A 26,064-nucleotide genomic window follows, 5' to 3' on the forward strand; every position below is an offset into this window, starting at 1 on the left:
TGATCATCTAAATAGACACTGAAAAGGCTTTCAATAAAATTCAGTATAACTTCATGCTAAAAATCCTCAACAAATTAGGCATCAAAAAAACACCTCAAAATAACAAAAGCCATCTATGACAAACCCACAGCCAACATCACACTAACAGACAAAAGCTGGAAGCATTCCCCTTGAGAACCAAACAAGACAAGGATGCTTGCTCTCACCATTCCTATTCAACATAGTACTGGAAGTCCTAGCCAGAGCAATCAGGCAAAAAAAAAGAAATAAAAGACATTTGAATAGGGAAAGAAGCCAAACTATCTCTCTTTGCAGATGATATGATTTTATACCTAAAAAACCTTAGAGTCTCTGCCCAAAGGCTCCTAGATCTGATAAACAATTTCAGAAAAGTTTCAGGAAACAAAATCGATGTACAAAACTCAGTGGCATTTCTATATGACAATAATGCCCAAGTGAGAGCCAAATCAAGAATTCAATCCCATTTGCAATCGCCACAAAATAACAATAATAAATAATACCTAGGAATACAGCAAATCAGGAAGGCAAAAGATGTCTACAGTGAGAATTATGAAACACTGCTGAAAGAAATCAGAGACAACACAAATGGAAAAACATTCCATGATCATGGATAGGAAGAATCAATATGGTAAAATAGCCATGTTGCCCAGAGCAATTTGCAGATTCAATGCTATTCCTATCAAACTACCAACAACATTTTTCACAGCATTAGAAAAAGTATTCTAAAATTCATATGGAACTAAAAGAGAGCCCAAATAGCCAAAGCAATCGTAAGCAAAAACAGCAAAGCTGGAGGCATCACACTATCCAATTTCAAACTATACTACAAAGCTATAGTAACCAAAACAGCATGATACTAGTACAAAGACAGACACACAGACCAACGGAACACATTGGAGAACCCAGAAATAAAGCTGCACACCTACATCCATCTAATCCTAGACAAAGTTGACAAAAACAAACAACGGGGAAAGGACTCCCTATTTAATAAATGGTGTCAAGATAACTGGTTAGCCATATCCTAAAGACTAAAACTGGACTCCTTCCTTCCACCACATACAAAACTCAACTCAAGATGGACTAAAGAAGTAAATGTAAAACTGAAAACTATAAAAACTCTGGAAGATAACCTAGGAAACACCATTCTGGACATCTGCCTTGGGAAACAGAAGAAACTATCAAGAGAGTAAACAGACAACCTACAGAATGGGAGAAAATATCTGCAAACTATGCATCTGACAAAGGTCTAACATTCAGAATCTACAAGGAACTTAAATTGACAAGCAAAAAACAAACAACCCCATTAAAAAATGGCCAAAGGGCTGGGGGGGGGGGGGGCGGGGCGGTGGCTCACACCTGTAATCCCAGCACTTTGGGAGGCCAAGGTGGGTGGATTGCTCGAGCCCAGGAGTTCAAGACCAGCCTGGGCAACATGGTGAAACCCTGTCTCTACTAAAAATACAAAAATTAGCCAGGCATGGTGGTGCACGCCTGTAATTGCAGCTACTCAGGAGGCTGAGGCACAAGAATCACTTGAACTTGAGAGGCAGAGGTTGCAGTGAGCAAAAATTGTGCCACTGCACCACTGCACTACAGCCTGGGCAACAGAGCATGACTCAGTCTCAAAAAAAAGGAGGGGTACGGGTGGTGGCAAAGAACATCAACACTTTTCAAAAGAAGACATACACATGGCAACAAGCATATGAAAAAATGCCCAACATCACTAACCATTACAGAAATAGAAATCAAACCCATAGTTAGATACCATCTCGCATCAGTCAGAAAGGCAATTATTGGATGGGCATGGTGGCTCATGCCTGTAATCACAGCACTTTGGGAGGTCGAGGTGGGTGAATCATCTGAGGTCAGGAGTTCAAGACCAGCCTGGCCAACATGTGAAACCCCATTTCTATTAAAAATACAAAATTAGCCAGGTGTGGTGACACACCCTCTAATCCCAGCTACTTGGGAGGCTGAGGCAGGAGAATCGCTTGAACCTGGGAGGCGGAGGTTGCAGTGAGCAGAGATTGTGTCATTGCATTCCAGCCTGGGTGACAGAGTGTGACTCCATCTCAAAAAAAAAGGCAATTATTAAAAAGTAAAAAAATAACAGATGCTGGTGAGGCGGCAGAGAAAAGAGAACACTTATATACTGCTGGTAGGAATGTATATTACTTCATTGTGGAAAGCAGTTTGGAGATTTCTCAAAGAACTTATAACTACCATTCAATCCAGCAATCCCATTACTGGGGATATGCCCAAAGGAATGTAAATCATTCACCAAAATGTTCACCAAAAACTTATACAAAAATGTTCAGAGTAGCTTAGTCAGAAAACTCCAAACAAGAAACAGCACTGATGTGCATCAATAGGATAAAAACTATGGTATACCCATATAGTAAAACTACTAAGCAATTATAAAGGAATGAACTACTGATAAATGCAACAAGATGGATGATTTCAAAGACATTATGCTGAGTTGTAAAAAAAACACAAACGAAAACATATTGTATGACTCAGTTTTATTAAGTTGAGTTGTAGGGGAGTTAACTGGAAAGGAACTTCCAGAAGTGCTAGTAACATGTCCAAGCAGAAGTTTAGGTTATAAATTTGTATACATTTTTCAAAACTCACGGTATGCACACTTACTATTTGTGCATTTTATTGTATGCAAACCTTACCTCAAGAAACAAAAACTGTAAAAAATAGTTTCAGAGGTACTGTCTGTTACAAACTACAGAGTAAAATTGTTCTTAAAAAGAAAAATAAATTCAATAATTTGGGGGGAATATATGCTTTAAATCAAGTATATGAAGGATCAGTATGAACCTTACACTTACCCACAAGTCTACATGGTTTGCTCCCTCATGTCCTTCGGGTCTCTGTTAAAATGCAATTTTAACAGAAAGCCCTAGCAGTCCTATTGTAACAAACAATCCCACTCCCCTCACTTTCTATCCCTATGTCCTGCTTAATATTTACTTGTAACTTTTATTACCACTACAAGAACACATTTGTTTATTATCTGTCTCTCCACCACCAGAATATAAACTCCAAGGGAGAAAGCATTTTTCTTGTTTTCTGTTATCTTTAGAGCCTAGGACAATGATTGACCCTTAACTGGTACTCAATATTTGTTGAATAAACAACTGAATGAATATTACCAAGGATGTGACTTGCACCTGGGGCAAACAATATAAAGGGCTTTACCGGGGGAAAGGGAGAGCATTCTGAACACATTATTCTATTTACAACCTGCAATGTTCCACTCAATTGTAATCAACTTGTGATGTGAAGTGGATTTTAATGGAAACGTGTCCGGGCTTTAAGGAACAGACCACAAAAAAAAAAAAAAAATATATATATATATATACACACACACACACACACACACACACACACACTAACCAGAGTCTCCCTTCTTCTCTCATCTCTCTACCTTTTGGTCTCTACCCACAGGGAGGCTATCATTTCCACTGAAACCCGCCTGCTCCACATATCTTGTCTCTCTCCAGCCCTTACTTGATACTCCCTCAGTAAGGAAGAGTGATTAATCTGATAAATCAGTTTGATATCCATTTGGCCATGTTTTACTTGAGAGTGAGATCACTGAGGGAAGCTGGCTCATATTTTTGCCAGCTTTTTGTCTCTTTTTTTTTTTTTAAGGAGACCTATTAGGACTTGACTTTCTCAGTACCACTTCTGATTAGCTGTGTGAGGCAGGTCTATAGGCCTTATTCACACTTCACATTGGGCAAGGAGTCTAACAACCTGCTTTGCAAATCCAAGTCAAGACTCTACAGGCGAACTGAATAGATTCAGGATGGGAGTTTCAGGCCTAGGCCGTATTCTCCCGTATATTTTTTACATTAAGAGCCTTGAATTGAGGATTATAGGATACTTGCATAGATTAATAAAGTTTCTACCAATGTCCCATTTGGACAGTAATCACTGAATATATACCATATTAGTCAAAACACTAGATGAGTTCTGAAACTCTACCTCATGAAAAATATAAAAGAAACATAAAAATAATGTAATACTCCATTGGTGCTAAATAACTTATTTTAATAAATTTGTCTTTAATACAAGTGTAAAACAAGAGTCCTTTCATTTCAACTATCGTTAAACCCAAACTTTAAAACCAGTCAATAATTAACAATGTATTAATTCTAAAAAGTTTTTAACTGTAAAAGTATCAAATATAATACAGAGCTCTTAAATACTTAATGCTTTCTGTCACAATATTAAAAATAAACTTGTTAGCATTCCAAGACTATAAAAAGTGCCCCCTCCCAATTTTTTTAAGCAAGTAAAAGTATAGTACCTGCTGGTGTTTACATTTGTTAAAAATTTAAAATAATAACAACAACTTGAATGTGATTTGAGTACTTCTAAACCATCCAAAATACCTGATAAGGGTAGTAGGTTCATGGTTTTGATAAAAGAAACTAGGTTACAGAGTTTTAATGTTATAACTGGACTTTTAAATCATAAAGTAAGAAAATCTAACATCATTTAGCATCTTTTCTTGTTTTTTATTTTGCTAAGAAGGAACCAGATTTTATATCATCATTTTTCATCTGAATGGACTGCCATATGAAGTTCTGGTTTCTCTGTTTCTTCTTGGTTAGCTGGTTACTACCAAATGCCTGAGGACAATTCTCAGAGCATTTCCACATGAAGGTGATTAGTTTTCATTTAAAATAAAATTAATAACACATGTACATGTAGATGAAAATATAACAAAACCATATGAAAGCTTGTCAGAGACATTCAACTAGAAACTAAAACAGTAGCCACTAGAAAGAAGACATAGTGGAAAAATTTTTGAACTGAGATACTTTTTGTTGAATAATTACAGTAACTACTACCAATATATTCAGACCAATGAAGATTAGAAAGAACATGCAAAATGCTGAGAAAATTAATTTCCCTTACAATTAAAACAAACGTGTTTTAATGAGAGATAAAAAAAATCAGCCAAGCTCTTAAAATGAGAATTACGAAACAAAACGTGGGATTAACACTTTATTAAAAATTACACCCTTGATTTTCTTGAGGGAAAAAAACAGTAGTTTTTTTTTATAACAAGGGCATGAGAAAGACTTCAGATTAAGACTCATACTCTGTTCTAAAAGAAAAGTAGTAAAATTACTTCTAGTAGAAAATATCTGCTATGGAAAAAAACTTTCAGATATTTTCCATTTGATGTAGGTATTAATAAAAAATATGATGTTTATATCTAAAATATAAAGCAGCAATTTATTTTCATTTATAATATAAAGTGTTTTAGGAAAAGTTTACTCTTCTCAGTGTTCAAAACAAAATGGGAATTGTTTTCCATACCTAGCAATTTTAATGATAATGTAAAGTAAAAATTTAATTCTGCTGAACTAAAGCTCAAATAGATTCAAATTTAAAAAATATGAAAATATCTACATTTTTAAAAGTTTAAAATTTTTGTTACTTTGCAATGACAGATCTGCTTTTTCTAACATTTAAAAAATTTTGCCTTCTTTTATCAATATAAAACTATTCAAATAATCACAACACAATCCCTTATACCAGAAAAGCATAATCACATGATACACTCACAACACTCAAGAATTACAATCCAGAAAGGGGAAGTCTTCCTCAAACAAAGAATTCTTTCTTTCTGTCACCTCCATTCCATATTTATAGTCTTCATTTCACATCACATACACAGAAAAATTATCACAATCTAACAGGTAGATAAGAAAAAAATTTTTTTTGGCCTTGTAGAGCTCATCAAGTAAATTTATTCATTCTTCTTAGTATGTTTCTTTTTAACATTATCTGAAGCAACATCTACAGGCTTTGAGGCCAATGAACCAATACCACTGGAAGGTGATTTTGCTTCACTTTTCTTCTCACATGATGAAAACGGCTGCTGCCAGCCAAAGAGCATCCGACTCAATGTATCCTCAAAAGGAGCAAATGTCATAGTAGAAGTCTGTGTAGTCATCATGGTTATCTGGGGGGAAAAAGTTCACTTTTGAATTTAAATACAAATGCTTTTTGTTTCTCAAGAGAGAGAAAAACAAAGGAAAAAAAATCAAAATGCATTCTTAATGTAAACTGCAGGAAAAGCAATTTAAGCTACATTCTGGTAAAATCTCTGTTCTCCATGAGATTATACTTAATGGAAAAGAACACAACTCATTAAAAATAATACAAGGTACCATATTTTGGGGTGCCAAATGAGCAGAATAACTACTTTCACAAAAATGCATTTAGTATTCAAAGGAAGTAAGATAAAATATCAACATTACCATGCACTTGTGTCACAACTAAGATAAGTGCTTTACATTGTCATTCTCTTTAATTTTAACCCAACAACTACTCTATTATTACCCTCATCAGTGAGACATGGAACCAAGGCTCTGAGAGGTTAAATAACTTGCCCAAAGTCACAAAGCTAATAAGTGGTAAAGAAGTTTGCAATATCCAGATTTTGAGTTCGATTACCAAATACACTGACTATCATCATCTAAAGTCACAGACTTTTAGTTTAATTTAGCAGAATACCACCCTCAACAGATTGTAGAAAGTCTCTATCCCCCAATTTTTTCCATATATATTTTTATATAAAGGAACCAAGACCTCAAGGGGTAGAGAGTGCTCCCATTCCTTTATGTAGCAAAATGCACAGTGTTCACAGATGTTTACATATACTCAAGAAATTAGACTGATGCCAACATAAATCTGGGAGGAGAACTTTCAAGTCTAGAATAGCTCCAAAGAATCCAGGAATTTCCCCAAGAGTCAATTCCTCTAGAACACAGACAATGACTCAAACTAGAAATTTTGGGGACCAAATTTCCAAAGAAGACCCCTACATAACCTACCTGCTTGGGGAAAATGGTATCAAGAATAAATTCTTACTAGTTGCAATACAGTGTGGGGAGTTGGAAGAAAAGTAGATGTTCATCACAAAAGGAATAGGTAAGTTAAATGCATACTATGCAATAGGTAGACTAGAAAAGAAAAAGCAAAACTTCTTAGAACATACTGTTAGGTGAAAATGAGACACAAAACAAGAGCCATGGTGTACTATAATTTATATAAATTGAAAACACATCCACACACAACATTGTGAGAGTACTAAACATCACCGAAATGTATATTTTAAAACAGCTAATTTTATGTGAATTTGAACTCAATTAAAAAAAATTTTTAAATACAAGCCCATGGACTTCAGGCCAGTCATGATTAAATAGCTTCTATCAGGACTCAGTCTCTCACCAAAATCAACAAAAGACAGAAGTACATAAAGTAATTGCTAAAAGACACTGACAAACAACTGAAATAGGCATAACCTGATGGGGCTACTATCCAAGAGAAAAAAAGCTGAATAAAGTGAGTTCCACATTCACCCTTGCTTTTTCTTGTGAAGATATGTACCTAAATTCACAGCACAGGGGAATAGAAAGCAGAAGTCCAGGGGGGATAAGGAGCCATAGGTTGGAATGTGAGAAGGCCAAAGCTGTGAGGACCTGAGGTCAATACAGCCCAAAGAGGAGGAAACCGCATGGAAGTGAGCCCTAAAATCCTTGTGCAATTCACCCTGGAGGAATTTACCAATCCCTAAACTTTGCATACATAAGAAGGAAGAGAATCCAAAAGTCTAGCAGACAGCAACAATTGGGAGGCCAAAGAGCTGAGCAGACACTTTAGCAGCCAGCTGCTTGGTACTGGGAAGATAAGTTGGAATTCAAGGTCAGACGAGGTGAAATTGCCCAGGGATATATTTCAGGCTTAAAGTAAGACCCCAAAAGTGTTACACTGTAGAAGGGCAAACTGAAATGCAATACAACACTAAATCTAAAACTAACAATATGATTAAAGTATTCTGCTTGTGCATTAACATTAACAACTGTCTTCCAGAAGATGTTAAACGTAGTCCCTGCCCTCAAGGAGCTTACATACTAGTCAGAGATAGGCGAGTAAATCAGTAATTGCCAAACAGTAAAGAAGAGTAAGGGCAGTAATGGAGATTTCCCAGGAACATTTAAATAATGGATATAGATCTGGAAGTCATTTATCACACAAGTGAAAGGTGAATGCATAAATATGAGTGTACACACCTGGAGAGAATGTAAAATGAGGAGTTTAAATATAACATTAACGTCCAAGTTTATGCCATTATTGGGTAAGATCTAAGGATTTTTTTATATTAAATTATTCCTTAGAATAAATAGTTACAATGAGACACACCAGCATAATCACCTTGGTCATAGCTTGACTTAAGAAACTGCAAATAAAAGATAATAGAATTCAAATAAAAAACAATGGTCTACTGTCAGGAAAACAGCAATGTCTTTTTTTTTTTTTTTTTTTTACAAAATCCAAAAGAGAAGAGTGTCAGGGTTTAAAATATTTTCTGAGAACATGAACTATAATAAATATTTTTCAAAGTCGAGTGTTTTAATGGAATCTCCACTCCCAAAAGACTCATCATTCAGTTGAGAAGTATTGTTGGCATCAGAAATTACTGCTGAGATAGACATATGAGGTTCAAGGACAAACTTCTGTGAAATCAGCCTCTTACCAGACCTTGATTTAACAAGGTGACAAATATAATTGTGACAAATAGAATAAATCCTTATTCTTTTACAAATAAAACATCAAACTGTCTCCTTATTTAGCAAACTATTAAAAGAAAAAGCATATTACCTAAATTAAACAGTATTTGGCTTCATAGTCTCTTACTTAAAAAGGAGAGGAAACAAAAGAAAATAGAAGCCCTACAAAAAAAGAGAATTTTAGACCAATATCCCTGATGAACATCGATGCAAAAATTCTCAATAAAATACTGGCAAACCGGATTCAGCAGCACATCAAAAAGCTTATCCACCATGATCAAGTGGGCTTCATCCCTGGGATGCAAGGCTGGTTCAACATTCGCAAATCAATAAACGTAATCCAGCATATAAACAGAACCAAAGACAAGAACCACATGATTATCTCAATAGATGCAGAAAAGGCTTTTGACAAAATTCAACAGCCCTTTATGCTAAAAACGCTCAATAAATTCGGTATTGAGGGAACGTACCTCAAAATAATAAGAGCTATTTACGACAAACCCACAGCTAATATCATACTGAATGGGCAAAAACTGGAAAAATTCCCTTTGAAAACTGGCACAAGACAGGGATGCCCTCTCTCACCACTCCTATTCAACATAGTGTTGGAAGTTCTGGCTAGGGCAATCAGGCAAGAGAAAGAAATCAAGGGTATCCAGTTAGGAAAAGAAGAAGTCAAATTGTCCCTGTTTGCAGATGACATGATTGTATATTTAGAAAAACCCATCGTCTCAGCCCAAAATCTCCTTAAGCTGATAAGCAACTTCAGCAAAGTCTCAGGATACAAAATTAATGTGCAAAAATCACAAGCATTCTTATACACCAGTAACAGACAAGCAGAGAGCCAAATCAGGAATGAACTTCCATTCACAATTGCTTCAAAGAGAATAAAATACCTAGGAATCCAGCTTACAAGGGATGTAAAGGACCTCTTCAAGGAGAACTACAAACCACTGCTCAGTGAAATCAAAGAGGACACAAACAAATGGAAGAACATACCATGCTCATGGATAGGAAGAATCAATATCGTGAAAATGGCCATACTGCCCAAGGTTATTTATAGATTCAATGCCATCCCCATCAAGCTACCAATGAGTTTCTTCACAGAATTGGAAAAAACTGCTTTAAAGTTCATATGGAACCAAAAAAGAGCCCGCATTGCCAAGACAATCCTAGGTCAAAAGGACAAAGCTGGAGGCGTCACGCTACCTGACTTCAAACTATACTACAAGGCTACAGTAACCAAAACAGCATGGTACTGGTACCACAACAGAGAAATAGACCAGTGGAACAGAACAGAGTCCTCAGAAATAATACCACACATCTACAGCTATCTGATCTTTGACAAACCTGACAAAAACAAGAAATGGGGAAAGGATTCCCTATTTAATAAATGGTGCTGGGAAAATTGGCTAGCCACAAGTAGAAAGCTGAAACTGGATCCTTTCCTTACCCCTTATACGAAAATTAATTCAAGATGGATTAGAGACTTAAATGTTAGACCTAATACCATAAACACCCTAGAAGAAAATCTAGGTAGTACCATTCAGGACATAGGCATGGGCAAGGACTTCATGTCTAAAACACCAAAAGCAACGGCAGCAAAAGCCAAAATTGACAAATGGGATCTCATTAAACTAAAGAGCTTTTGCACAGCAAAAGAAACTACCATCATAGTGAACAGGCAACCTACAGAATGGGAGAAAATTTTTGCAACCTACTCATCTGACAAAGGGCTAATATCCAGAATCTACAAAGAACTCAAACAAATATACAAGAAAAAAACAAACAACCCCATCAAAAAGTGGGGAAAGGATATGAACAGACATTTCTCAAAAGAAGACATCCATACAGCCAACAGACACATGAAAAAATGCTCGTCATCACTCGCCATCAGAGAAATGCAAATCAAAACCACAATGAGATACCATCTCACACCAGTTAGAATGGCAATCATTAAGAAGTCAGGAAACAATAGATGTTGGAGAGGATGTGGAGAAATAGGAACACTTTTAAACTGTTGGTGGGATTGTAAACTAGTTCAACCATTATGGAAAACAGTATGGCGATTCCTCAAGGATCTAGAACTAGATGTACCATATGACCCAGCCATCCCACTACTGGGTATATACCCAAAGGATTATAAATTACTCTACTACAAAGACACATGCACACGTATGTTTATTGCGGCACTATTCACAATAGCAAAGACTTGGAATCAACCCAAATGTCCATCTGTGACAGACTGGATTAAGAAAATGTGGCACATATACACCATGGAATACTATGCAGCCATCAAAAAGGATGAGTTTGCGTCCTTTGTAGGGACATGGATGCAGCTGGAAACCATCATTCTTAGCAAACTATCACAAGAAGAGAAAACCAAACACCGCATGTTCTCACTCATAGGTGGGAACTGAACAATGAGATCACTTGGACTCGGGAAGGGGAACATCACACACTGGGGCCTATCATGGGGAGGGGGGAGGAGGGAGGGATTGCATTGGGGAGTTATACATGATATAAACGTTATGCACATGTACCCTAGAACTTAAAGTATAATAAAAAATAAAAAAAGAAAAAAAAAGAAAGAAAATAGAAGCCCTAAAAATATTTTGGTATTTTCAACATCCTAAAATATACATTAATTCAGGTAAAGAAATTGTTTATATGATATCTCAAGTTACACCATTTCAAAATGTCCAGTAAAATGTGACACACAATATAAGTACAAATGGCACTTATATCTACTTTTATATTCTCTATAGTGCTTAGCATTGAGAATACACTGAATGAATAAATATAACATCTACTTCATAGCATTAATTCAAAGGATACCTTAATATATCTATATAAGAAAAATTGCACAATTAATCTCTCTTTTCATCCAGAACATACTTCTTCCTGTCTCCACCTGCCCAAATTCAAATAATCCTTTGCAGTGTAACTCGTGTTTATTCCAACAGGCCCTTATCAGTGTCTTCCAATGAAAGTCACTTGGCCCTAAAATGAATCCCTAATGGCACATGGCATATTCAAGTAGGTTTTCTGATCACTCTATGCTTTCTCCATAGATTATGCCATTCCCTCAGACTTTGCTAATTATTAACGTGAATGATTCAAATAAATTAAAATCATAGGGTTTATATTTTTACAAATGTAAAAACAGCTAGGCAAATGAACTGTTCATTTCTGGTATATATCTTTAAGTGTGCAATAATTAGAGACCTGTGAAAGAGCATTCTGATCATTTATTAGTCAACAAATATATATTAAAAATCAACTATATACACTAGACTCAATGCTAATGATGCAGTGATGAATACTGCAAACTTAGTACCTCTCCTCATAAAGTTTAAAAAGTTGAGTTGGCATATCTCATGTTCCTTTTTAGACAATAATATCTTAAGAATAGGATTTGGGTCTTATTCAATGTTTATATAATCATTTATATCCCCCAAAGCACCTAAGAACAGTGCCCCTCATTCATGTATTCAACAATACATCTTATTCAATGCATCAATGAATAAAATATATACATTGCACCTTATTCAATCTATATATGATCATTTGGATCCCCAAAAGGGCCTAAGAACAGTGTCTGTCATTCATGTATTAAACAATACATTACCTGAAGACACTTCTCATCAGTATTCAGCACATCTACACTCCTTAAAACTATCTCCTCCTCCTTAAAACTCTCATCAACCACTCCTTTTCCATTTCCCATTCTAGATTTCCCTTCTCTAAATATTAGAGAACTTTAAGGCTCTGTCCTCACTCCTGTCTCATTCCATGCTTGTCTTCCTATAACTGCCTCCCTAAATTAGCTTATAAATTGCAATAAACAATGAACACAATTGCAATAAAAATAACATGGTTTTTTACAGAGCTAGACAAATCGCTATTAAAGTTCATATCAATAAACAAGAATAGCTAAAAATATATTGAAAAAACACAAACATAGAAGAAATCCAGAAAACACTGAAAAAGAACATTTGCAGGAGTGCCTGATTCTCCACAGCCTCATCAACAGAATGTGTAGCCAGACTTTTAAACTTTTAGTTTGCGGGCAGGTAGCTTGTGTCCAAGTTTGAGACCAGCCTGGGCAACATAGTGAAACCAAAATTCTACAAAAAATACAAAAATTAGCCAGGCATGGTGGCACACACCTGTAGTCCCAATTACACTCAGGTGGCTGAGGTGGGAAGATCGCTTGGGCCTGGGAAGTCAAGGCTGCAGTGAGCCGTGATCATGCCACTCCACTCCAGCCTGAGCGACAGAGCAAGACCCTGTCTCAAAAGTAAAATAAAATAAAAATTAAAAATTTTGTGCCAGTTTGATGAATGATAAATGGTATCTCAAGTGTTATTTTAGTTAATGTTTCTCAAGTATGAGTTCCACATTTTTTAATATGTTTGAGGAACATTTCCCGATCTTTTCTATGTGAACTGTCTGTTGATAACTTTCTTTTAACTTTTCCATCAGATTTTGGTCCTTTACCCCTTAATTTTTAAGAGGTTGTTATATATCAGGCATACCAGCCCTCTGATATATGTTGTAAGTATTTTATCAGTTATTTGATAGCTATATTTTGACTTTGTCCACAGTGGCTTTTGCCACGTAACTTTAAAAAACAATTTATGGAGTCAAATTTATCAATCTTTTCTTTATACTGAAGGAAGAACCAAGTAAACCCCCCAATAAACAGAAGGAAGGATACAATAAAGATCTGAAATTAATGAAATCTAAAACAGAAAAACCAATGAAACCAAAAGCTGGGTCTTTGAAACAAATCCATGAAATTGACAAACCTCTAGGTAGAGTGCTTTTAAAAGACAGAAAAAGAAAACACAGATTACCAATATCAGGAATGAAAGGAGAGACATTACCACAAATTCCACAGACATTAAAGGGATAACAAAAATCTATTATGAACAATTTCATGCCAACAATAAAAAACTTCAGTGAAATGGCAAATTCCTTAATAAATACAACTTAGTAAAACAGACACAAGTAAATCTGCATAGCCCTATATCTACGTAAGAAACTGTTATCAAAAACCTTCCTTTAAAGAAAATTCTAGGCCTAAATGACTTCATTAGTGAATCTATCAAACATTTACCAATAAATAATATCAAACCTACATAAACTCAGACAACAGAGAAATTCTTTTCCATTTATTTAAAAAGCCCAGTTTTATGTTAATACAAAAAAGAGAAAAAAATTACAGAGAAAACTACAAACCAATATCCATTAACACACAGGAAAAAAAATCCTTGAAAATATTTTAAAAAATGGATTCAGTAATATCCATGACTGATAACTGTATCATGACTAAACGGGGTTTATCACAGGAATGAAAGATTTATGTAACATTTTAATAATCAATGTAATTCACTATATTAACAGAATATAGGAGAAAACCCCTATGATTATTTTAACTGATACAGAACAAAGCATTTGACAAAATCCCACACCCATTCATGATAAACTTTCAGCAAACTAGAAATAAAAGAGAACTTCCTCAACCTCATAAAGGACATCTATAAGACGCTTAATAGCTAACATCATATAAAAGGTAAAAGGCTGAATGTTTTTCCACTAAGGTCACAAACAAAACAAAGATGTCTATTCTCACCATTTCTCTTTCACATTGTACAGGACATTCTAGCCAATATAATAAGGCAAGGAAAAAAAAAACAGATTGAAAAGGAAAAAGTAAAACTATCTTTATCATAGACAAGACTATGTATATAGACAATGCTAAGGAATCTACACAGAAGCTACCACAACCAACAGGCAAATTCAGCAAGATCACAGGATACAAGAACAATGTGTAAGAATTAACTATATATTTAAATACAAGCAACGTAAAATTCCAAATTGAAATTTGAAAAACTACTATTTCTAAAGGCATCCAAAAATATGAACTACTTCAGGATAAATTTAAATTTAACAAGATACATATAAAACAATGAAAATCACTAAATAGTACTCCAAAAATTTAAAGAAGGCCTAAATAAATGGAGAAACATACCATGTTCAGAGATTAACAGACTAAATCTTTTTAAGACCTGATTTCTTCTCAAATTAATCTATAGACATAATCTCAAAAACAATTCCAGAAGGTGTTTTTACCATAGAAAGTGACAACTTAATCAGAAAACTTATTTAGAAATATAAAAGATGTAGACTATCCTAAGAAATATTGAAAAAAGAATAAAGTTGGAGAAACTGTCCTACTTGATTTTAAGATTTACTATAAAGTTATGGTAATTCAAACAGTTTAGTATTGGCTAGAAATAGACATATAAATCAACAGAACAGAATACACTCCAGAAATAGACCCACATAGGTCAAGCCAACTGATTTTCAACAAAGGTGGCAAGATCATTCAATGAGGGAAAGAACTGTCTTTTCAACAGTGTTGTAACAACTTCACATTCATTGAAAAAAAAAAAACAAAAAACCTGACCCTTACCTCATAGGACTCGTAAAACTTATTTTGAAATGGTTCACAGACTCTAAAAGTAAAAAGGATGAGTTCATGTCCTTTGTAGGGACATGGATGAAGCTGGAAACCATCAATCGCAAGGACAGAAAACCAAACACCGCATGTTTTCACTCATAGGTGGGAATTGAATAATGAGAACAATTGGACACAGGGTGGGGAACACCGCACACCAGGGCCTGTTGTGGGGTGGGGGGAGGGGGGAGGGATAACATTAGGAAATATACCTAATGTAAATGACGAGTTAATGGGTGCAGCACACCAACATGGCACATGTATATATGTTTTAAAGACCTGCATGTTGTGCACCTGTACCCTAGAATTTAAAGTATAAAAAAAAAAACACAGAAAAAAAAAGCAAAAATTATAAAACTTTTAGAAGAAACAGGTGAAAACTCTTCAAAACCTTGAGGAATAAAATAATTTCTTAAATAGGACACAAAAAGGACCATGAAAGGAAAATCTAGTAAAGTAAATTTCATCAAAATTTAAAACTTCAGCTCTTCTAAAGACAACACTAAAGAAATAAAAAGGAACAGCATAAACTGGGAGAAAATTATTTGGAATACATATATCTCACCAAGGATTGACATCCTGAATATACAGAGAACTGTTACAACTCAATAATAATACAATTTTTAATGGACAAAATATTTAAACAGACACTATTCGAAAGATGATATATGAATGGCCAGTAAACACATGAAAAGACGCTCAAGTCTCTAGCCACCAGAGAAATGCAAAATAAAACTACAATGCGGTATCACCTCATACCTATAAAATGCTAAAATTAAAATGACTGATAATACCAAATAATTAACAAGGATGTAGGACAATCAGAAGTCTCATACATTGCTGGTGGGAAGGTAAAATGATACAACCATTTTGAAAAATAGTGTGGCAGTTTCTTAAAAAGATAAACATATGCTTTTCAGATGACCTAGCAATTCTACTCCTAGTTATTAAGTGAAATGAAAATACATGTCTGGCCAGGCACAGTGGCTCACGCCTGTAATTCCAGCACTTTGGAAGGCCGAGGCAGGTGGATCATGAGGTCAGGAGATTGAGACGATCCTGGCTAACATGGTGAAATTCCTTCTCTACTAAAAATACAAATAATTACCCAGGCGTGGTGGCACACACCTATATTCCCAGCTACTCGAGAGGCTGAGGCAGGAGAATCACTTGAACCCAGGAGGCAGAGGTTGCAGTGAGCCAAGATCACACCACTGCACTCCAGCCTGGGCAACAGAGCAAGACTCTGTCTCAAAAAAATAAATAAAAAAGAAGAAAAAGAAAATACATGTCTATGTATAGACATATATGTACACATATTCATAGCAGCTTTATTTATAACAACCTTATTCAAATAATCAAAAGCTGGAAATACACCAAAACCCACGAACAGATAAACTGGAAAAACAAATTGTGGTACCTAATACTGTTGAGGGAAGTCAGGGACCCCGAATGGAGGGACCGGCTGAAGCCGCGGCAGAAGAACATAAATTGTGAAGATTTCATGGGCATTTATTAGTTTCCCAAATTAATACTTTTATAATTTCTTATGCCTATCTTTACTGTAATCTCTGAACATAAATTGTGAAGATTTCATGGACACTTATCACTTCCCCATTGAATATCCTTGTGATTTCCTATGCCTGTCTTTACTTTAATCTCTTAATCCTGTCATCTTCTTTGTAAGCTGAGGAGGATGAATGCTGCCTCAGGACCCTGTGATTGTATCAACTGCACAAATTGTTTGTAGAGCATGTGTGTTTGAACAATACGAAATCTGGGCATCTTAAAATTCACTGATGGCTCCAGTAATGGCAATGCTGACTATGTAGGTCCTACAGACAAGCTTATTTCTACACCACTGCACTCCAGCCTGGGCAACAGAGCAAGACTCTGTCTCAAAAAAAAATAAAAAAGAGGACAAAGAAAATACATGTCTATGTATAGACATATATGTACGCATATTCATAGCAGCTTTATTTATAACAACCTTATTCAAATAATCAAAAGCTGGAGATACACCAAAACCCATCAACAGATAACTGGAAAAACAAATTGTGGTACCTAATCCTACTTAGGAACACGTAATTATATGGGTAAATCTCAAAAACAAAATGAGTACATACTATATGACTCTATATGAAACTACAGAAAGGACAACTCTAATCTGTAGTAATATAAAGTGGATAAATGGTACACTGGGGCTATGGATAGTGGCTGGGATTTACTAGAGCAAGGTACAAGGGAAAGCTCCGAAATGATAGAAATGTTTCATACATTGACTGTGGTAGTGGTTACACAGCTATACAAATTTGCCAAAACTCATCAAAATGTACTCCTAGACGGAATGTACTTGATTATCCATGAATATAGTTTATTATGCATCAATTACACTTCTAAAAAGTTGACTTTTAAAAATTTTTAAAGGAGCTCATTTCTAATAATTTCATAAATATTAAATGCTACTTTGCTAAAGTATGTTTTAAAATTGTTACAAAACCCCAAATAATTTTAATCTCAATTTGCAATATAACCCACATTTTACATATCTATAAACAAAGAAAGTTTTAGCGTACTAATGCCTTAGAAAGAATTCAATTTGGTCCAATAATTTTATAGCCAGAGTTTCTAGGATAAAGTCATATTTATAATTCTCTGTCCAGATTTTTAATAAAAATTAGTAATGTTAAATGGAACACTATCATTTTATAGAGAAATAGTATGAAATTATATTGAGAAATTAGAATAGTCATTAAACATTAAGATTTTATTACAACCCAGGCATTATATATTTCTTTACACTTAAGGAATAGATATCAAACAATCTTGGAGTAAAAAATAGAAGGCAACTTGCTTCAAGTTTGTACCAAGTCAATCAAGCAGAAACCTGAAGAACCTTGTTTTAAGATGAGAGGCATTTATACTTGGCAGGCATTTTCTTCCAATGAAAAAATAAAGTCAATGTGCCACTATCTTGACACTTATAAACATGTTTTTAAAAAGCATTGAGGACATTGATTCTCACAGTTGACTGAATATTGGAATCACCTGGATTTAAAAAAATATTAATCCCTATACAACATCCCTAAAATTCAGATTTAATTAGTGTAAGTTAGGCCCTAGGCATATAGGCTGTTTTAAAACTCCTCGGGTGAGTCCAATGTGCACCAATTTGAAAACCACTAGCTTAGAGACCTATTCCATCATCATAGAAGTCAGTCTTGAGCTGAATGATTATATATGCCCTGATTTCAGTGGGTAGTGTTGTTATTTTCAGCATCTGATAAGTGTATCTCCCTTGATTAAAAATAAATACCTTATAGAAGAGATTATATATTTTATTTATCATTGTCTCCACATATCTGGAACACTGAAAGGCACATAGCAGTTGCTAAATAAGTATCTTTTGAATGAATATATGATTGCCTTATATTTCTTTTATATCCCCATCTTCTAATAGACTATGCAAATTAGAATTCAAAATATATATATATATATATATATATAGAACAAATGAATGACTGAAGCAGTTGGGGATAATAGTTAAGGCAAAACCAAATCTGATAAAATATACACATATTTTAAAAACACACACATATATATAAGTAGATCAAAAGTGGAAAAAGAATATACAAAAGAGTGCAACATTTGGCAGCTGAGAATTATTTCATTGAGCTTTCAAATATTCTTCACATTCTTATACTTAGAAACAAAGAAGTAACCCCAAATAACTAATTCATTATGTCATTATGTCATTAGCACTCACTCTTCTGTTTCTTAAATTAACTAGCTGCATTTTCTTAGCACATCTTTCTTGAAATCCTGGATTGCTTATCTGTGGTCTCTCAGAATAATCTGATTCTTCTTTTTCTCTATGAAGTAGACTGAGAAGAAGGTACTCAGTTGATCTGAAGGAATTCAAATTGTTAAGTGAAGGAATTTTTAAGACTATGGATCATCTTGGATTCTATGTATCCCACTGGATCTATCTGAGATATTAGCTAATATCTCAGAACTTGCACATATGCAGATAAATTTTCTTTTAAAAACAGAATTACTGTTTAATCTTGATGAACACAGCTCAGGTTTCAAAATTCAAGTAAATAAAATTTTAGTACACATCATGATAGCCTTACCGGATAGCTGTGGTAAAAACAAAAAGTATTTGGTATCACCTATTGTTATGTGCTCTCAGTTGAGATCTAGTTAGTTTCCTAGGAGTCTCACATTGATAAACAACGATTTTGGTACTTCCTTACATAATGTGTTTATTTAGAAATACCTTATTAATAACAGACTTCCTTTCCATTAGCTACATTCTCAGATATGGTTTCATTTATAAAAGTTCCACAACTATTACATGATTTTTAATTCAGTTAGTATCTTGGACTATGGAACTTTGGTTTTCTTAAAATCAGCATTGGTTGCTTGATTGTAGGTTCATCACCAAAAAGTGCTGTTTCACTCTCCGTGGTTGGAAATCTTTTCTGATATATCAAGGGATATTCATTCTGAAACTGTTTTAGCTTTTTTCTTTTCTCCTCTAGAGGTAAACTCTTGTTTTTAATAATATTTTCTAAAAGTTCTGCAACTGCAGCTTGAAAAGGTAGAAACTTTTTGCTCATCAAAGTCCCGAGCACTAATCTGCTTACAGTATGAATAAGTTGGCAAAGAAACAAACAGTCCATCTCCAGGATTTTCAATATGTCCCTTTCTTTTTTTTTTTTTTTTTTTTTTTGAGGCGGAGTCTCGCTCTGTCGCCCGGACTGGAGTGCAGTGGCCGGATCTCAGCTCACTGCAAGCTCCGCCTCCCGGGTTTACGCCATTCTCCTGCCTCAGCCTCCCGAGTAGCTGGGACTACAGGCGCCCGCCACCTCGCCCGGCTAGTTTTTGTATTTTTAGTAGAGACGGGGTTTCACTGTGTTAGCCAGGATGGTCTCGATCTCCTGACCTCGTGATCCGCCCGTCTCGGCCTCCCAAAGTGCTGGGATTACAGGCTTGAGCCACCGCGCCGGCCAATATGTCCCTTTCTTAAGTAAGTAGTCAAGATGTTTTTCCGCTGCAGTCTCTAAGAGGGTACTTGAAGAATTTCCTGATGATGATCTGTTAAGAAACTAATCTTCCAGCAAGAAGCTCATCAAGATCCACTTCTTCAGCACAGCATAGCACACACCAAGAAAAGGTATGTATCCTCAGTGATCTCGTGCCCAATGCATCATGAAGTTTGGGCATATCAACATTTTGACTCATTTGGGAAATCATATGCATTAAAAGTTGAAGCTTTCTACAATTTGGTGGGGGAAGTAACAAACAACATAACTGTACAGCATCGATGGCAACCCTCTCTAATTGAGGTTGCAGGAAACTCTGTGTGCCAGTCAACACAGAAGAAGCTGGTAGTAAAGAATTTTCTGAAAATTCTATTGAACTTTTGCAGAGTCTTTTATTGATTGTGGCACTAGACTGAGTTCACTTTCCATAGCTGTTTGCACACTTGTGCTGCCTTGTCCAACATTTGGTTTCATGATAATTTCAGCCACTGGTGTATTGATATAACTATTCCTTCTTGTACTACTTCTGAGACCTACAAAGCTGTTTTGACTTGCATTTCCCATTACACAAGTTCTCTTGGCCTTGAGCAGTCAAAGTAGTGGTTCTCTTAAAACCAGCACAGAATGGCTTTTGAGTATTTTTCTCTGAATGAAGATTCAACAGGAATTCCTCTTTGGGCTTAGACTCTAAAAACAGTTTATTATTTTGTCCTTCTGTTTGGAAAAGATAGATGAAACACACTGGATGCCTCTTTACTTGAATTCCCTGACACATCTACAATACCTTCCAAAGAACAACAGCTTGGTTTGCTGTTAGAGGATAGATCATGCATACCACTTAACCCTATTAAATTATGACAACTTCCTCCCATTATGTCATTAGCACTCACTCTTCTGTTTCTTAAATTAACTAGCTGCATTTTCTTAGCACATCTTTCTTGAAATCCTGGATTGCTTATCTGTGGTCTCTCAGAATAATCTGATTCTTCTTTTTTCTCTATGAAGTAGACTGAGAAGAAGGTACTCAGTTGATCTGAAGGAATTCAAATTGTTTAAGTGAAGGAATTTTTAAGACTATGGATCATCTTGGATTCTATGTATCCCACTGGATCTATCTGAAACTATGACATAGCCACAAATAACCAAAATGTTCACAGATAATTTGTAATATTCAAAAGTAAGTAGAGATTCAGGGAGATCTAGAAAATAATCTGTGATTGTTCTGAATACATCTTGTTCAAATCCAACGTAAGTTGAATTATTCATATCATTAGTTCTTGGCCAATCTGCCAGGCCTCCTGACAGATAATACTCAGTGAGGGAGGTCATCTGATTTGTTTTGTAGTATGACTACCCCATGTTTACTTGTATTGGCCATGTTGTACATTGTATATTGGGGAATTACTTGTTTTGGATTTATGACTTCTTCTAGGGATGGCACACCTAAAATGGTTTGCAGGTAGATCAGAACAACATATATCGAAATTTCTTCAACATCTTCCTGGCTTAGTTCTCTATTACCAACTGCATTTTCTTGATCTTCATTGATTATTTCATGCTTTATTTTCTCAGCATTTTCCTGAGATAAATGTATTCCATGCTTTTTAGGAGTTCTACGAGATCAGTTTCATCATTTAAAAATACTATCTTTATCTTTGGAAAAGTTCTCTATGTTGTTTTTTCTCAATTCTGGATGCCTTCGTGGTACAGTTTTAAGTGGCGAAGTAGCAGGAAATCTGAAGGGCTGGTTATTATCATCAACATTTTCTGATCCCCACCTGCCTTTGATATCTTCAATTACATGATTCTTAAGAAATATCCTCAACAGTTGGATAATCTGTTGCCTTGTAACTTTGGGACTACAATCGCTATTATTTCTTAATAGGTCATAAAGTCAATCCACTGCTTCTCCTGCTGTGAAACAATTGCCATATTTTTTTAAGTGTTGCCTATGTTTTCTTAGAGGCATTCATGCTCGAAAAGATGTGGTAACTTCATTCCATAAGTAGCAGAATCCATTTAAGAGTGCCATACCAGGAAGATCTGAATTCTAGCTCTGCCACTTGCTGTAGATGTGACTGTAGAAGGCATCTAACGTCTGTGAGCCTCAGTGTCCACACTGGTAAAGTAGGACTAATAACACATGCCTGCCTGAAGGGTATTCCAGCTTGGTGGCCCGATAAGGCCCAAGAGGCACACCCAGACTCTCCATAGGTCTGTCAGCACCCAGTGGTGTCCATGGCGGTGAAGGCAACACTCAGGCCCAGCGGCCTGGGCAGTGACGAGTCTCAGCACAACCATCAGCCCCGCCGCCAATTTGAATAGCAACTGCTAAAGCATTTTTTTAAAGGGATCCTGATAAAGTTGGGCCCTGTACCATACCTTGGGAAACACTGCTGTTGGTTATACCTAAAAACAGAGTTAACAGGTCACAAGGTATGTGAATTTTCACCCTTGTCAGATATTGCCAAAATGCTCTTCCAAGTTCTATTCCTGTTTATACTCCCTCCAAATCCCTTTAAAATAGTTTATACTCTTCATCTTCACTTTTTTATTCACCTCAGTTGATTACAATCATTTTTCTATCCCTTACCAGTCCACTGAAATTGCTTGTATTACTAAGGTCACCAAATATCTCTTAATTTCAAAACTCAACAGCCTCTTTTCAGTTTTAGTCATTCTTTACCATTCCTTCTGCTTTATTTCACAACAGCTCTATTTCACAATACTCCTTATAGAGTCAACTGTTATTTTTAAATATTTTTAAAACATTGATGTAGATGTGGTGAAAAGGGAACATGTTTACACTGCTGGTGGGAATATAAACTAGTACAACCACTATGGAAAACAGTATGGAGATTCTTCAAAGAACTAAAAGTAGAACTACCATTTGATCCAGTAATCCCACAACTGGGTATCTCCACAGAGGAAAAGAAGTCATTATATGAAAAAGACACTTGCAAACTCATGTTTATAGCAGCACAATTAGCAATTGCAAAAATATGAAACCAGCCTAAATGCCTATCAACCAAAAAGTGGATGAAGAAAATATGGTATGTATACACCATGGAATACTAATCAGCCATAAAAAGGAACGAAATAATGGCATTTGCAGCAACCTGGATGGAGCTGAAGACCATTATTCTAAGTGAAGTAACTCAGAAATGAAAAACCAAATATCGTGTGTTCTCACTTATAAGTGGGAGCTAAGCTGTGAGGATGCAAAGGCATAAGAATGATACAACGAACTTTGAGGACCTGAGGGGAAGGGTGGGACAGAGATGAAGGACAAAAGACTACACATTGGGTATAGTATATACTGCTTAGGTGTACCAAAATCTCAGAAATTACCACTAAAGAACTTATCTATGTAACCAAAAAAACTCCTGTTCTCCAAAAGCTATTGAAATAAAATTTAAAAGATAAAAAAATGATTAAGATTATGAAATATATTATCAGTTTCAGTAAACTCTAAATGGGATTTGGGCAAATGAATTAGTTAAAAATGAATATTCTATTTAGAAACTGGTGGATATACTTTCTAATTAGGAAAAATGTTGAGAAATATTATAAAAGAAGTTCAACATTGTATGTTTCCCAATTTTTAAATATCTTTATTATTATTACATTGCAGTATGGTGTTTAAGTTTGGGTGTTAAAATATAGAACTTTACATCCAGCAACAATTGTAAGAAAAATTATCATTTTTATTCCACAAATTAGGTCATAAACAAAGCTGATCCTGTAACTCAAGAAAATGTAAGATACCAGCGCTATTTATTTATTCTTACCAAACCCACAATATACATTCATTTTCTTTAAAGATTAAAGTTAGAAACTCAAAAATAATACAGCTCCCACCCATTCAGCAAACTAGGAGTAGAAAGGAACTAACCTCCTACTCTGCTAAAAGGCATCTAGGAAAAACCCATAACCAACATTATGCTTAATGATGAAATACCAAATGCTTTCTCTCTAAGATCAAGAAAAAGACAAGAATGTTCATTCTCTCCATTTCTATCAACACTATACTGGAGGTTCTAGCCAGGATAACTGGGCAAGAAAATTAAAGACATGCAGATTGAAAAGGAAAGAGTAAAATTATCTCTATTTGCAGATGACATGATCCTGCATATAGAAAATCCTAAGGAATCTTTCTTCTATTATTTATTTATTTTATTATTATTATTATTTTTTGAGATGGAGTCTGGCTCTGTTGCCCAGGCTGGAGTGCAGTGGCGCAATCTTGGCTCACTGAAACCTCCATTTTTGTATTTTTAGTAGAGACAGGATTTCATCATGTTGGCCAGACTGGTCTCAAACTCCTGACCTCAAGTGATCTGCCAACCTTGGCTTCTCAAAGTGCTAGGATTACAGACATGACCCACCATGCCCAGCCAGGAATCTACCTTTTAAAACATTTATTAGAACTAATAAATGAGTTCAGCAAGGTTGCAGGATACAAAATCAATATACAAATATCAATTGTATTTCTACATATTTGTAATAACCTGGAAGTTATATTTTTAAACAATTATATTTAGTATAAAATCAAAAAAGAATAAAATACTTAGGAATAAATTTAACAAAAAAAGCATAAGACATGTATATTGAAAACAAAGACGGCCAAACTAAATCAAAAGAACTCCTGTGTTGATGAACTGGAAACCTTACTGTTAAGATGGCAATTATTCTCAAATCAATTTACAGATTTAAAGCAATCCCTATCAAAATAAGAGCTGGCTTCTTTGCAGAAATTGTGAAGTTGATTCCAAAGTTCATATGGCAATGCTAGTGACCCAGAATAGTCAAACAATTCTTAAAAAGAATAACAAATTCAGAGGAGTCACACTTTTTTTTATTATTTATTTTTCTTTATTCTTCAACTTTCATTTAAGATTGGGGTACATGTACAGGATGTGCAGGTTTGTTACACAGGTAAATGTGTGCCATGGTGGACTGCTGCACAGATCATTCCATAACATAGGTATTAAGCCCAGCATTCATTAGCTATTCTTCCTGATGCTCTCCCTCCCTCCACCTCCCCTTGACAGGCCCCAGTGTGTGTTAGGGAGGAGTCTCTCCTTCAATATTTTGGACTAGATTCAGTAGAATGGTACCAGCAATTCTTTGTATCTCTGGTAGAATTCAGCTGTGAATCCATCTGGTCGTGGGCTTTTATTGGTTGGTAGGCTATTTATTACTGCCTCAATTTAATAACTCATTACTGGTCTATTTGGGGATTCAACTTCTTCCTGGTTCAGTCTTGCAAGGGTGTATGTCTCCAGGAACTTACCCATTTCTTCTAGATTTTCTAGTTTATTTGCACAGAGGTGTTTCTATTATTCTCTGTTTATAGTATATTGTTCTTTATACAGACGGTTGTTTGTATTTCTGTGGGGTCAGTGGTGATAACTCCCTTATCATTTCTGATTGTGTTTGATTCTTTTCTGCTTTTCTTTATTAGTCTAGCTAGAAGTCTATTTATAAATGTTTTCCAAAAACCAGCTCATGGATTTGTTGATTTTTTTTTGAAGGGTTTTTCATGTCTCTATCTCCTTCAGTTCAGCTCTGATCTTGATTATTTCTTGTCTTCTGCTAGCTTTGGGGTTTCCTTTTGGTTCTCTAGTTCTTTCAGTTGAGGTGATAGGTTGTTAACTTGAGATCTTTCTAGGATTTTATGAGGGCATTTAGTGCTGTAAATTTCCCTCTTAACACTGCCTTAGCTGCATCCCAGAGATTCTGGTATGCTGTCTCTTTGTTCTCATTAGTTTCAAAGAACTTCTTGATTTCTGCCTTAATTTCATCATTTACCCAAGAGTCATTCAGGAGCAGGTTGTTCAATTTTCATGTA

The 26,064-nt window shown here is 35.3% G+C and overlaps 1 protein-coding gene and 1 pseudogene across 3 annotated transcripts in view; both read right to left on the minus strand.

The window, feature by feature from the left end:
* Positions 1-4,068: 4,068 nt before the first annotated feature.
* TMEM38B (transmembrane protein 38B) overlaps positions 4,069-26,064 on the minus strand; it is an 83,281-nt gene continuing 61,285 nt past the window's right edge. For 2 of the 3 annotated variants that reach the window (XM_033237897.1, XM_033237896.1), the window contains one exon: positions 4,069-6,019. In XM_033237897.1, coding sequence (XP_033093788.1) covers positions 5,804-6,019 — 216 coding nt within the window. In that variant the 3' untranslated portion in view covers positions 4,069-5,803. The remainder of the gene's footprint in view (positions 6,020-26,064) is intronic. The other variant, XR_004443627.1, reaches the window with a different exon arrangement.
* LOC117099437 lies at positions 19,536-23,003 on the minus strand (annotated as a pseudogene).

This window comes from Trachypithecus francoisi, unplaced genomic scaffold (genome assembly GCF_009764315.1).
Source record: "Trachypithecus francoisi isolate TF-2019V2 unplaced genomic scaffold, Tfra_2.0 Lachesis_group16, whole genome shotgun sequence".
NCBI lineage: Eukaryota > Metazoa > Chordata > Mammalia > Primates > Cercopithecidae > Trachypithecus > Trachypithecus francoisi.